Here is a 14,914-nt window from a genome sequence, read left to right on the forward strand (position 1 = left end):
CTTGGACAAGATGTTTGCATAAAATTTAATTTGAAAACAGCTTACATGAAATTCTATCTTAAATCAAAGTGTTTGTGTTATTTATGGCAGATAAAGCTGTCTCAGAGAATGGTTCAAAATCATTTATGTGAACAAAAGTCAAGAAAAGGTGTATGTGTTTGTTGCTCAGGTGAGAAAGCTCTTCAAGTAGATCAGCTTTTTCAAAGAAAAGGCATTACAGGACAATAAAAGTTAACTGAACAGGGCCATTGGTGGCTTTTCCATTTCATACTAACATGACTGCCTTCACTAGTTCATGCCTTCACTAACAAAGAACAACTTTACAGCCTGTGTACATATGGAGAACCCCACAGATCTTACAGAAAATTCTGGTAAGTGAAGAGGCTGTCTCCAATGTCCACAAGGAATTATGGAGCAGTTGAGGCAGGCAGCATGGCTCCTATGCACTCAGCTACACACCACAATGCCTTAACTGAGGCTGAAACAAGAACTGCATGAGACCTTCCTTCTGAAAATATCAACAATATATGTCACTCAAATTTATTAATTTAAAAAGATCGCATGTGTGCAAGAAAACTCTTTTGTTGTTTTTTTTTTATTGAGATAAAATTTTGAAATAGAATTATTAATGGAAAGAGTTTCCACAACAAGGACCATGCAGAAATCTGCAGAACTGTGGAACTCAGCAAGGCATTCTCTGAACACTATTCCCTCCCAAGGATAAAACATCAGACTTAACAGCATACTTACCTATTTTATCAATTGGTTTTCATTACTAGAACTTATGGCAGCCAGATGCTTACTTATCTTTCCTACATATGATGGATTCTTGTCTTCCTAATAATCATACAACAAACTTCTGACAATACACTGCTAATTTTTTTTGTTTTGCAACAGCTTTTTAATATAGACTAAAGTTTTAATCTATCGTTTCTATATTCAAAATTTTCATCTTTTCTTGCAATGCTTCCCTTTTAACATGAGTTAAAATGAGTATAGTCATTACAACATTAGGACAATAACAGGATCTACAGATCCTTTTCAGACATCAAAAGACTCAAATATTTCTGTAAATCTAGAGAAAACAAACTTTTAGCTTTCTTTTTTCTCTAAGACTATTTATAGCTGCTCAGATTTGCATTTTTTAAAAATGTAACTGAATATTTTTGATCAAAAAGGGTGCTCAAAATGTGTTGCTAACTTCTTAGTAGAACATTGCATACACTAGTGCAATCAGACTCTGCAGAGTTCATTTTGAGTGTGATTACCCAGAATCTCTTTCAGGAGATTTTCTCCTCTTCAAGGAAGAGATGCATCCTCCCTGCTTAAATCTTCTGACAGCCTCAGGGGCTGCTTCCCTTCATCCAGCCGTGCTGTGTGTTGCCACTGGGCCTATCTCACCCTTCTTGCAAACTTCAGGGGCCATCAAGTGTCCACTTCTGAACAACAAAATATTTGTGGTTCAATCTAATGAGTATTATTTCCAGCTGCCCTCTATAATTTTATTTCTTTGGGCTCAGAAATAGAGTATTAGGACAGAGTATCAACCTATTAGGAGCACAAAGCCATTCAATTCTTCAGCTGCTGAAGGGTAAACAAGTAACTCATAACTACCAGCAGAGTAACCAAGCAGCATCTTTCCCTATCTACCCAACTACTCTGCAAGAGGATGAGTCCTTAGTGGGAGAATCTCTAGCTTTAATACAATAGCAAGTAATGGGCTCAGGAGGTCGTTTTTGTTTTTCTTTTCCTGAGAAATGCAACACTTGTGTTTTAGACAGGTGAGAAGTAATGTATGTTTTCTATGGTTTACGAGGCAGTTGAACATTTTTCATTTCCATTTACATACATCTTGTTGACAGAGTCCTTTGTTAAACTCTTAGCCTGAAGCAGATTTCTAAAGCAGAGTTAAAATAAAAAAAGCTCTTACTAAATTACATTTACAAAGGAAGTGTCAGTGCAATATTAAATTATAATGGCAGGAGTAACCCCAATATATTCTTAATGAGGCTTTTTAAAGTACTTAAACTGACAAAAAGTTGCTGTAAAGACAAGCACAAAACCATCTTATTTCTATTTAATCATAGATAACTTTCCTTCCATCAGCCTTTAAACATGAATAAATTTCAGCATCCAGTTCCCTATTTTTGAAAACTACTTTAGCATACAGACCCTTACCTGTTGCAACATGACGTCCCATTCCAAATATGGCATAAATAATGACAGGGAAAAAAGATCCATATAAACCAAAAACTGGATGGACTGAAGACAGAACAGCAAAGGCCAGCCCTATAGAAAATTAAAGATAATTACTTCACTATATGAAGATAAAACTGTTCTATTTGTGTTGTTTTTTATTTTTATGAGGAAATGTCTACAATTTTATTAAGAGCAGGAGAAAACTCACCTTCCTTTACTAAACTCACCTTCCTTTACTAGAGTGCAAATGAGCTACTGTACAATAAGAATCAGAAATAACTGTAGAAGGTTTTCCATTTCATCATCAAAATCCACATATCCTACCATGATTCCAAGTTGTCTCCATTAGTGGTTTCAAGCCTCTTTTAATAGCCATGCCTCACAGGAGGAGGCAGCATTGTTTCACCCTCACAAACGTGGCTTTGAGACTGCCAGGTCTCCAGGCAGTGGGATGGTTATTTTTTAAAAATATTTCAAAACCTGTAATTTTGGTTTGGATGGAGCCCCTTCAGTCTAATTTCTTAAATAAAAAATATATTCCAGAGTTCATCCTCTTTAGGTGTCTGGGGTTCATAAGCCTTTAAACATTAACATTTCTTTCATCATGTAAAGCTGTCAGTTCACAAACAGAAAGTATTTGACTTTCATGTTGAGATGAAGAATGAACAGAATTCGTTCAGGTTTAACTTTATAGACTCACTAATTACCTTCATTGCTTAGCATCCACCCTTTTCTCAGAAGTCTTGGACAAGAACTCATCTTTCAACAGAAACATTCCTGCAAAGCATCAGATTTGGTTGCTTTTCAATTTGAGATACCTAAGATAGCAAGTCAGACTGCATTGGCTTCTTGCAAGTCATCAGAAGGAGACTCCCCAGACTTGCTTCAGATCAGCAGGATCTACGGCCATTTCACAGCTCTCACTTCTGGAAACTAAGAGCAGGAGAGCTTGTCTTGCACAATTGCTCCATAAATTTTGGCGAATACCTCATCATGCAGTCTGGAAGAAAGGACTGGCCTTTCTGAAGTCCACCTTCGGGAGAATGACCACGTGTGGTCTGTAACAGAGGAGATTCAGATCTGTGGAATGGAGTTGCCTTCTGTGTCCATGTGAAACCCCCAAAGAAAACTAAACCTGTAGGATTCATTGTTCTCACCCAGCATCCTAAAGAATGCTCCAGAAAGTGTTCTTTACTTGAAATGTCAGTGTTATGGGGCTTTGATAATATGGACAGTGACAAAGAGTGTCTTTGTTTATGGGTTTTCAGAGGCAATTCTGAACATTTTTATTCAAAATCTTCTTACATTTTCATTTGAGTCTGTAACAAAGTGAACGTGGTGAGGGGGAGGCAAGAAAATACAAAAAGGTCAGAAGTGTCAAGTTCTCAGTGAAGCAGTTCATCTGTTAGAAAAACTTCACAGTGAAGATTTTGCTGAGGTGAATCCTACATGGATCATTTTTATCATCATTGTGCTCAGCAAAGTAGCACTTTGAGTGCATCTACTGATAGTCACTTCTGTGTTTTTCTCTTAGCACAGCATTATCACAAACCAGAAAGCTCTTTGAAATTGTAGTGCAATGTCCATGTTCACGTGATCAATAGAGGTAAAAGAAGATTCTGACCCAAGAGCAACACAGAAGGGTGTGCCTGAAGAGAATAAAAACAGCACAGGAGAGAACTACATGACTCTACCCAGATAAAATTGAGCATGGAGGAGGGTGGGGAAATGAGAAGAGGAGAAACAAGTTTTTAAAGCTTGCTTAACACTGGAAAGCTTTTCCATTATAACCATTTTATGAACAAAACCAAAAAGAAAAAAAAATTTTGAATTAATTTACTAGTTGAATGCTACTCACAACATAGTATTGCAACTTGCAACAAAGCATTATGCTGGCTAATTTATTTTACTCTACAAAAAGTGAAGGAATCAGAAAAATCAGCATAATTTCAGTCTCATTTAAATTATAACAACATAATTGAAATGAAGTGACCCGTCTGTAACAAGCATGAGGGGAATACACAAGCTTCATTACTGAATGCTGAGCCAGATGTGTACTTTAGAAGGTTTCTGGGAAGAGCCAGTTAATCCTAGTTATGGTTATAAATCCAGATGATCTGCTGCTGATCTGAATTTAAATTCAGTCCCTGTTTTCCTCCATTTCTAGATTCATGCCTAGATCTTTCACATTCTTTTGTACTAAGTTTCTGGAAGCAATGTGCAATTTTTTTCATGGTGAGGTCATGGCAATCAGACCAGAGCTAAAATTAAGAGCCTTTGACTTGAGTTGTGGCCCTGTTTGTTAGGTTTTTACTCCCATTTTACTACATACGTGTAACACTTACTGAAGTGTGCAAGAACAGAGAGGCATTATAAAATAGAATCAGTAAAGACTTTGGTTTTCTTATTAGGCATAAAATGCTCTAAAGGTTCAAATACTTTTCAAGATATAATCAGAAGTCTATTTAAGTTTATTTCATTAATTTTCATACTAAACTTCTCTACAATGCATTCTGTTTGCTCAAGAACTTTGCTGTCAAAAGACAGGAAACATTTTCTTTTTTTTTATTCCAAAGAGTATACTTAAAGAAAATAGATCATAAAGTAAGGATCTCCCATAATCTTCACTGGTAATATGGAGAAGCCCCCATGGCAGTGACATTAAGGTTTTCATATAAGAATATAAATTCCATGAGAAGAAATGCAAACAAATACTGAACAGTAAGTTTGGATACAGTACATTAATATTGTTTGTTTTAACTACCTCCTTATCATAAGATAACATTGTGGGACACACTTTCACTGAAAACCATGACCTGGGACTAGCACCAGGTGCTTAACAGTCCTCTGGCACATCACACTGAAAAGAAGAGATGTTTAACACTCAGTGTCAATGCAAGTAACTGCAAAATAACAAACTTGATATAAAGAGAAACAAGGCCATCTCCTACTGCAGGAGAAAGGTCTCAGTTTAAGTTGGAAGTTTCTGCTAATTGGATTAATGCCAAAACTGTAGCAATAAAAAAATATTTTCCGTAGGAAGAGCTATGAATCGCCAGAGTATAGTCAACTAGTTAACAATTTTCTGCATCTGGACATATGCTCATGATACATACATCTGTTCTGAGGAAAACTCTGCCATGTCTTTTGGAAATACTAGGTGTAAACCAGAAATTAAATTAAGAATCAGGAAAAGTATTACGCCTATAATTAATTTGAGGAATATCAACCCTAGTATAATTTAATATTTACTGTAAAAAGTTATATATATTTTAAAAGTTTTTCTGATAGAGTGTATATTCAAACAACTTTCTGTAATTGTAACCTTTTACTCTTAAGTGGGACTATACTAAGATGGTCAGACCCCAGGTTTATGGAACCCTAAATAACACAAATTCATCTTATCCCACTCAAAAATGTATCTGCAGTTGTGGACACTCTCTCATGCTTAAGAAAAATATAATTTCTCCATTTGTTCACAAAGCTCTATTATGTAGTAAAAAAGGTATTTTCTGACGATGCCCTAAAATGTAGAACTGACACACGTTCAATCAGACTCCTATCAATACTTCCTGAAGAACTAACAAATCAGACAACAAATTATTCATATCCCTGGATTTCATTTCTAAGTCCAGGATAGCTAACTTCCATTTAAGAAAAAAAACATAATTTTTTTTCCAGGCAGGAAAAAAATTAATATTATATTTCATAACAGTTTTCATGCACAAACCTCCTAGTTCTGGAGGGTTCTTTGACAATGGCTTCATAAAAGCTCTTAACACAAAATGATCTTTTGAAAATAATATCATTAACCTCCAAAAACTGGGAAGCTCAGTATAAGTTCTCTCAATGCATGTTTGCTGGGGCTGCACAAGTGAATTTTACCTTCTGTCTCACTTTTTTAGTGACAAAGTACCAAGAGCTTAAAATCATTCCTTGGGTTTTTCTGTCATTCAAACCCTGAGGCATATGAAGAATGTAAAGACAAAATGGAAGGACAGAGCCTCAAAAATGAGCCATAAATCTTTCAGAGGCCACACAATGTTGATTTGGCAACCCCTGTTTTTTTTTGAAGGATCCTTCAGTGTGGCTCCTTCCCATGCAGCTGTTTCCTTCAGCCTGGTGAGAGTCAAGCACCTCAGTTCTGTTAGCCACAGTACCTGAATTCACAGTATTTCACAGATTCTGAAATGCAGCTCTCCCAATGTACCATCTGACAAGCACATCAAAGGTAGATTTGAGAAAACACGGTTCTATTCTGCCACTTTACAGATCTCCAGATACTGACATTTGTATCTTAATGTTCAAAAGGAAAATATGCAAGCATTATGGTAGAAGAAACAAGTGGATGGCTTGACCCACTTATGATTTCACTGTGCAAGGCTTGACCCTTCTGTATGTAATAGAGTTTAGATACATACAAAACAGATAATTAAAAAATTTCCAGTGTTTTATTTTCTTTTAATAGAGCTCCTCAAAAAAAAAACTATCAGTCTTGACAGACAATCTGAGATTAAACGTTAAGACCCCTTTAGGATTAATGTAACACAGTATTTGAATACCACAAAGATTGTATAAACTGTTTCACAGTGAGTTCTATGAGCTATTACCCACTAGTCAGCCTGAAGACTGAAGATAATACCTGATAATACCTGAAGAATTCAGCCACATCCAGAAACAAAGAAGGATTTTGAAAGTGGACTATAGGTAAAAATCTCTGAATTTCAGTAAGAATAAACAGAGAATGAAGCCTTCAGAAGCTTCTGGCAAGCAGGTAACTATGAGGTCATCCTCTGAGAAGCATCAATGCTGTGGAGAAGCAAAAGCCTGTCACGAGTGATCACAGGCCTTAATCCAGATGAGCTGGACTTGCTGAAATCCATGAAAAGGGCATCCATTCTGGCAAACTGGTGGCCAAGGATCTGAACACTAACAGTTTTCTGCTCTGGAAGATTATGTATGGTGTCATTTCTTCCTTCAAGGATGGATCAATGCTTCCTGGGTCTCTCAGTCTCTGTCCATGGTGCTCAGGCACCCCCAAGCACAGGGATCCATGCGGCTCCTCTGGACATGCAGTGATGCACACCAGAGTGCACCCGGCCAGGAGGCCCCAAGGGAGCCAGAGGTCATCCAGAAGCTGAATTCGCATTTCTAGCAGTCTGTTAGACAGGTCTGCATTAGTACATGTGAAACTTGGAAGACATTTTATAGACATTAGAAAGAAAATATTGCATGCACAGCAGCCTAAGTGCCTTGCTGCTCCGCTGGAGAGCTGTAAAGTGTGAAATATTGTCCCACTTTTTCCCACTAACATGTTAAATTTCATATTCTGCTTACATCATTATTCTTTGCATGAGAGAACTATAACAGAGTTCAATTGGACACTCTTCCAGAAATCATGGATTCTCCAATGCATTCTGTAGGAGGTTTTTCTGGCTCTGTTTCCAAATGTGCCTATTCTATTTCATCTACACATGTTATTTGTAAGCCAGATGTATATTTACAAGGCAGCTTTACCCCTTAATAAAATTTTTAACTCCAGTTAGTCAGCTTAGAGTATATTTATGTCTACATTTATGATCCGAGCCTGAAATAAACCCCCAGCAACTATCATCCTTGAGAAGACACAGCTGGGGTTCCTCCATGAAAGGCTAAGGAAAAAAAATTATATAAGTTTTTGGCATCATGCCTTCCAAAACACTGGGCACCAGTTCTGGAATGCAGGAAGGCAGTATAGTTAATTTTTTTAATGTCAGGGTCTCCAGCCAGTGTTACGGAATTAGTTGTTCAGCAATAAATCCAGCTCCAGATTAAATTAAGTTTAATTAAAACATACAAACCACACCAAGACTCAGTGAGTTATTATTGGGCTTGAAGAATGAAAAAGAAAAGAAGTTGGCAGAAATAACAATACTGATTTCATCAGATGCCATCTACATATTTAACTTTTAGAGGAAATATGTCTCAAGGGCTCTCCACCCTCCAAAAAAACAGCCCACCAAAATCCACTTGAGCCAAAGCGTTTCTTGTTCATGATAGGTCACAGGAAAGGCAGCAAATGTATAATACTATATATAAATTCTACATTAGGCATATCCCTGTACTAGCTGCCTACAAAAAAATACATTTTTTTTTAAACTGCAAATTCTGACTTCATTGCAATCTGTTAAGTTTGAAAGTCCAAATCTTATGCCCTCATGTTTCCAGTGGGCAGCTATTGAGTACATGCAATATTTATTTCAAAATAAACCAAGAAATGTTTATGATTCCACAAACTTAGCAAGCAAAGACTGAATCAGAAATAGAGTGACAGTGTTTTCATTTTGAAACTCCTACACATTTGTCTTAACTTTTTCACATATATACAGAAGTTCCAAACTTCACTTTTTTTTTTTTTAATTTTTTTTTATTTAGTTTTTTTTAGCAGCAGCTCAAAAGAGGGCATAAAATTGAAAGGGAGCATAAAATTCTGAAGACCTTCCCCTGTGGTCTGCTCCCCCTTATGACAGCCAAACACAATTGTTTGTAATTTAGCACATCCATGAATGGAATTATATGATAAGGAGATCCATTTCTGAACCCAATAATTAAATATAATATTTTTAGAACTACTTCCAATTTTAAATCTAAACAGATTCAAGTTATTTTATTTTCATTTCTCTATGTGCTGCAACTGTCTTTTAATTTGAATGCCTTTCCTGATAAAGAAAAAAATCTTGTCATCAACCCTTTTAATTAACCTGTCTGGGCCATTTTTCTCCCACATATAATTTCTGCTTTTCTGCTCCTTCTCCTAGCCTTTTCTTCTACTGAGATCATCTTCTACATTCCTACCTACATTAGGAATTTACACCAAGACAGAGTAAAACAACTTCAGCTGTTATGCAGAACACTTGATTTTCACAGCATTTCATGACCAAACTGCTTCAGACACATTTGTGTCCTTTACCCGTATATAGAACATAAATAAGTTACATATAATGAAATATATATTCAAGCAGATTATCTTGGGTAATAATTCCTCTGGCAATGAACTCATCTGCATGACAGAGGGTCTCTTTTATAAACTTTTCAGAAAAACTTGGCTTTATTTCTGTTGTGTTCAGGGAAGCTTACTGATGGGTCGTGGTACTAGCTACATGGTTTCTATATGCCAGCCTCTGTTAGCAGTGTGCACAATTCTGTCTAGGAAAAGACAAACAGCAAAACATGAAAAAAACAAACCCCAAACCCCACATTCTAAATAGCAAAATACTGGGGCATGACTACCAACAAATATACACTGCAAAATATAAATCCTGAGGCAAAAAGCTGTTGGTTTGAAAAGACAAGACAATGAAGAAGGATAGCAAAGCGGATTAATAGTAGATGGATCAAGAGTTTGGTAATGAATAAATAATGTCAGGAAAGATCACCTATGAAAGGCCTTGAAAGTAAAGATGAATAATTTGCTTGGTGCAAAGAAGTTACCACTGTGAAAATAAGCTAAGCAGATACATTCTGAAGAGATATGATGGGACTATAGCACATGTTCAGAAGGCTACAGAAAAAACATGATGGCAGTTTAATGAGATTTAGCTACATGAAAAGACTGCATCATAATGTATCTTAATTTCATCATGTAAGGAAACCAAGAAAAATTCACACCCAGGTTGATCAAAGTATTCTTCTTATATGAGTATGGGGTGACCATGTCACACAAAAACCCACAAATAATTCTATTGTGACAGGTTAATGGATGAATTACAGAAAAGAAAACAGTAAGTCCTGCCTTTAACCATGAACTGTTAAACATTAACTGTTTATTACCCACAATGTCATGGATACAATGGTTAAGACACCTAAATTTTGATGTCCGCCTCATCAGTGTCTATACCTGAGCCCATCCCCTGTTACACTCAGAGGAAATCTTATTAATATAATTAATCAACCTTAACAAAGCAGATGGTTAGATTTAGTCAGATGAATCACGCTTGTGGTGGGTTGATTCGAGCCAGCAGTTAAGTACCCAGCCAGCCACTCACTCCTTCTCAAAGGATGCAGGAGAGAATCAGAGAAGCAGAAGTGAGAAAACTTGTCAGTCAAGATAGACAACTTAATAAGTGAATGAAAGAAAAGAAGTGATGTAAATGCAGTCATTCAGCACCTCTCACAAGCATAGAATCACAGAATAAACTAAGTTGGAAGGGGTCTATAAAGATCATCAAGTCCATCTACTGGCCCTGCCCAGGACACCCCAAGACTCACACCATGTGCCTGAGTGCAAGTGCTTCTTGACCTCCGTCAGGCTTGGTGCTTTGACTACTTCTCTGGGGAGCTGTTTCAGTTTTCAAACACTCTCTGGTTGAAAAACATTTTCCTGATATCCAGCCTAAACATTTCCTGACTGTTTTCTCAGGTCCTGTCACTGGTCACTAGAGAGAAGAGATCAGTGCCTGCCTTTCCACCTCCTCTCACAAGCATATTGAGGTTTCCCCTCAGCTTCTTCTTCTCCAGCCTGAACAAACTAAGTGACCTCAGCTGCTCCTCCTTTAGGTTCCCCTCAAGGCCCTTCATCATCCTCATTACCCTCTTTTGGATGCTCTCTAATAACTTAATGTTCATTAACTCTTATCAACTAAGTCTTCATTGAACAGTGAAGAACACAAAAACTTGCTGAGAACTACTTACCTGCACAGCAGACTTTTTGTTTTATTAGTATGATTTCAATTTGGAAAGGAAAAAGAAGGTTAGGCACTTAAGAGACACATGGATTCAGTAACTGATTTTTTTTTGCCAGCATGAGTGATACAGAATTAAATGGAAAGAAGGCTCTTCATAGAATGACTGTTGATGAGGTATTAATAAGTTTTAAAGGGAAAGGGAAGAGAGCAATGAATGCTAATCCAACAAGAAAATTAGGGGTTTCTTTTGTTAATTTAGAGACACATTGCTCTGGTCTATCAATAAGTTTTGAGACTTTTTTGAGATAAATTATGTAGCAATTACCAAAACATAAAAGATCAAATTTCTTAACTTTCTATTACAATATATAGCAAACTTCAAGACTGCATCATGATGCTCATTTTATATTCCAAGATTATTTTTTCAACCTTAGGTATCAAAGTAAGAATAAGGATTCTATGTCAGCATTATTAAATTACATTTAGAACTAATATTAAATAGCTGGAACTGATGAAGCCTGATTTCCTTTACTGTTTTTGACTTGTGGCTGGCTGACTTCGCAGTCTGAGACTGTGCAAGTCCAGCTGGACCTTTGCACCAATTGGTGTATTTGAAAGGGCTTTTTTTTTTTGTTAGAACTTGTAGGGTCTTTTTTCTATGTGATATTTTCATAACATTTTTAGAAACATAATTATCTTTGACATTTATTTCTCTATATTCTCTAGATGTCGATAAAAAAACTAGGGCATACAACAGAGAAAATACAAGTATTTTCTCAGGTAAAGAGCATTGAATTTTGGGACTCCTAAATCAATATTTATTTATTTATTATTTTTAGCAGGCAATGGAACAACTATAAGAACATTTTCAGAATGACTGCTTGGTTTCAGCAATGACTTTTTAATCATAAATGACCAGCAGCACATTATGATAATTCCATGCCTTTACTTTCCATCTTGCTACACCCCTCAGTCTCCTCTTCCCCAGCCCAGTTTTGTTACTTTCACTATGACACAGTAAGGACAGTGACCTTTATCTCTTCTTCTGTACAATACAAAGAGAAATCAGTAATTTAATCTAAAATTTAGATTAGAAGCTGAAACACAAACACATTACACCAGATCAGAGCAGTTGCTAACCTGAATAGTCTGAATATGACCAATGCCAGATGAGTAAGAAATCCCACAGAAGGAAATTTTGAAAAACACAGCTCATTTGGAAGGCTTTTCTTAATTATTCTCAAGCTACTGGACTGCTCTCTACCCTGGAGTTTGCAGCTTTCATCACTCAGAAAACTGTTGCATATGAATACAACCATACATTTTTCCAAATACTTCCATTACTCAGGTTCATTTCTTATACTTGAATTTGCTTAAACCTGTTGCTGAGGTTGACACTATGCTCAACAAGTCAGTTAACACCAGTTACCTTTTTTTCCTACTATTATTAGAATTTCTGCCTTGCATTGCATTACAAAATTTCTTGGTTTATCTTGTGGGTGGAAGAAAACAGTCACAGTACGACCTCTAAAAATTTGGGTTTTTTTGCTTTGTGCTATATAACAAATGGAACTTCTTTTCATCCATAATTCTTCCTGAGAAAATATTAGGATAGTTCTGGTAACTGGAATGATTACAACACTAGAGAAAGAGCTTATATTTGCATGCAAATTAAAGCATTACAACCACGATGAAATGCTTTTGTCTCTAATTCTCTTCCTATTTCATCCCCTAAAATCATTCAAAAATCTTGAGAAGTAGCAAGCAGAGAAAGAAGAAATATATCAGGTGCTTCAAAGTATTTATTTTCAAATAGTATAAAATAAGGATAAAATTATTTTTAGAGTACTTATAAATAATCCAGAAAATGCAAACCTGTATTTTCTGTCTTCACTGGGTCTTTATAGATTTATCTGTTATAGTAAACAACTTCTTGGTACAAGAGTCAAACATGAAAATCCTGGCTGAAACTACCAAGACTTCAGAAATGCTGTTTAACATAGCATTTTTGATGAATTTCAACATACTGTTATTAGGAGCATTTTAATTACAATTGTTGTATACACACATACCATGAAATTAGATACTTTGCAGAGTTACAGTATTAAGGTTCTTAAAGTTAAATCATGCCAATACAGATGTTCCTAATTACTTTAAAATCACAAATGCTTATACAAATCAGTTGTTTCAAGTTCCAGCATAATTCAATTAAAGGAGTGTTTAACAACATGAATTATAGTTAAGCACACTTAATATGGAAGACTGCTAGGACACAATATATGTCATTCACATGATGGAAGGATTTAAAGTCCATTTGAGATAAGAAGCTGTGATTTGTCCGAGACAAATATAAGATATTGTCAAGAGAAGGTGACACTATCAAAGGCACATCAAAAACTGAAAGTATTCATTTCCTCATAGTAATCACTTTACTAAACAAGACAACTGGAACTTAAAGTTTCTGCAGGTCATTGTGCAGGGTTTGGGAAGTTTTTCCTTTTTCTGCCTTTTTTTCTTCCTTTCTTTCTTTTTTTATTTTTTTTTTAATGCTGTAAAATGGAATCTAGCTCCACCCTACTTTGTATTGCTGCTTGAAAAGAGGTGTGGTAGGTAATGCAATACAGCATTAAATCAGCATACTAGCTATGGATGCCACAGATCCTCTCCCTGGGTAATGTCCCTGGCAGGAACACTCTTTATGCACAGAAAGTTGTGAACTTTTCCTGCTGTGTTTTGGAATTTTACAGGTAATAGTATCATGCACATGTTTATTCCAGAATAGCATATTTTATAGTGCAATTATCATTGAGCTGAATTTTGTTTTTCATGCGAAATAGAGAAAAAGATGGTCATTTAACTGATAAAACATCATATATAACCATATCCTGTATTAACAAAGTTACTGCTCTCTCACCTTCCATATTCAATGTTTGAAAAATTGTCAAAGGTATGGGATAAATAGTAAAGTTCCACAAAAACTATCACAATGCATTTCTATCCACATTTGGACTATCCACTCCATTAATGAGTTAAGACTATATATTTTTCCTTATATTTATATTTGGATTCAATAAACATTAAATATGAACAGACAAAATATTAATTTGAAATGAGTTAACTGTACCTTGAGTCACCTGTTGGATGGCTAGCATCATCCCAGAAACAGTATCAGGAACCAAATTTTCCTTCCAGTTGTAGACAGGCACCCATTTCAAGATAGGCAGCCTTCTCAGACACCAGGCTTTGATATCTTCAAAGCGAACAGCCTGGATCTTCCTCCAGACTGTACTTCTCTTCCTTTTTGCCCCTGTCATCATTCCTACCCCACAAAAGCAGTGCTTCTGTCAGGAGACTGCACAGTTGAGGAATCACCCTGATCTCTGTCAGTCTCCAGTTTTCTTCTCAGATTTTTCAGTTCCAAACTACAAAGAAAAAAAAAAAAAAATTAACAGAAGCACTTAAGATTTCTGCAGCTGTTCTGTAACTATACTCAATAAAAACACTTATTAAGTGCTTCAATCATATAAACAGCTACATTAAATGCAAGAGCCATCTACAACAAAGATCACATTTTCTGCTGTTTGCAAAAATTTGGTCTAGTCTCACATTAGTTTGTGATTCTTTCCAGTAACTTCCCGCTTTATATCCCTGCAATGCCTGTGCTTTTGGCCTCATTCCAGTGGCAAAATGAGGTATTACTGGGTGTGTGTGTGTGATATAGGCTGGGCTATGCTAATCTGAGCAAGAAGTGCCCAGCAGAGCAGGCATCTCCCTGCCAAGCCCGGGAGAGCAGCCTTGTCCCTCCTGGGGGGAGCTTTTCCGGCCACAGGCGGAACGCATTAAGACCTCAGTAAAGCTCATGCTAGAAGACTTGTCTTACTCCATCAGCATTTTGTCTTCTAAATGACACAAAAATCTTATTTATGTAGCAAATGCAGAATATCAGGTAGCAATAAGTCCTACCAGAAGCATACACAGAATCTCTCTGTAGTCTGAAACCTCAAACTTCAGAGTATCAAGCTCAAAGTGCAGAGAGGGACTGCAAGGTATCG

At 36.3% G+C, this 14,914-nt stretch overlaps 1 protein-coding gene across 2 annotated transcripts in view; it reads right to left on the bottom strand.

The window, feature by feature from the left end:
- The window catches only part of SLC26A7 (solute carrier family 26 member 7), a 64,520-nt gene extending 49,989 nt beyond the window's left edge, over positions 1-14,531 (bottom strand). Inside the window, exons 1-3 of one of the 2 annotated variants that reach the window (XM_077782926.1) lie at positions 14,469-14,531; positions 13,987-14,284; positions 2,179-2,289 (exon numbers count right to left, since the gene is read on the bottom strand). In XM_077782926.1, the coding sequence (XP_077639052.1) occupies positions 2,179-2,289; positions 13,987-14,179 (304 nt within the window). In that variant the 5' untranslated portion in view covers positions 14,180-14,284; positions 14,469-14,531. The other variant, XM_021543274.2, reaches the window with a different exon arrangement.
- Positions 14,532-14,914: the final 383 nt, after the last annotated feature.

The sequence above is a fragment of the Lonchura striata genome, chromosome 1, assembly GCF_046129695.1.
Source record: "Lonchura striata isolate bLonStr1 chromosome 1, bLonStr1.mat, whole genome shotgun sequence".
Taxonomy (NCBI): Eukaryota; Metazoa; Chordata; class Aves; order Passeriformes; family Estrildidae; genus Lonchura; species Lonchura striata.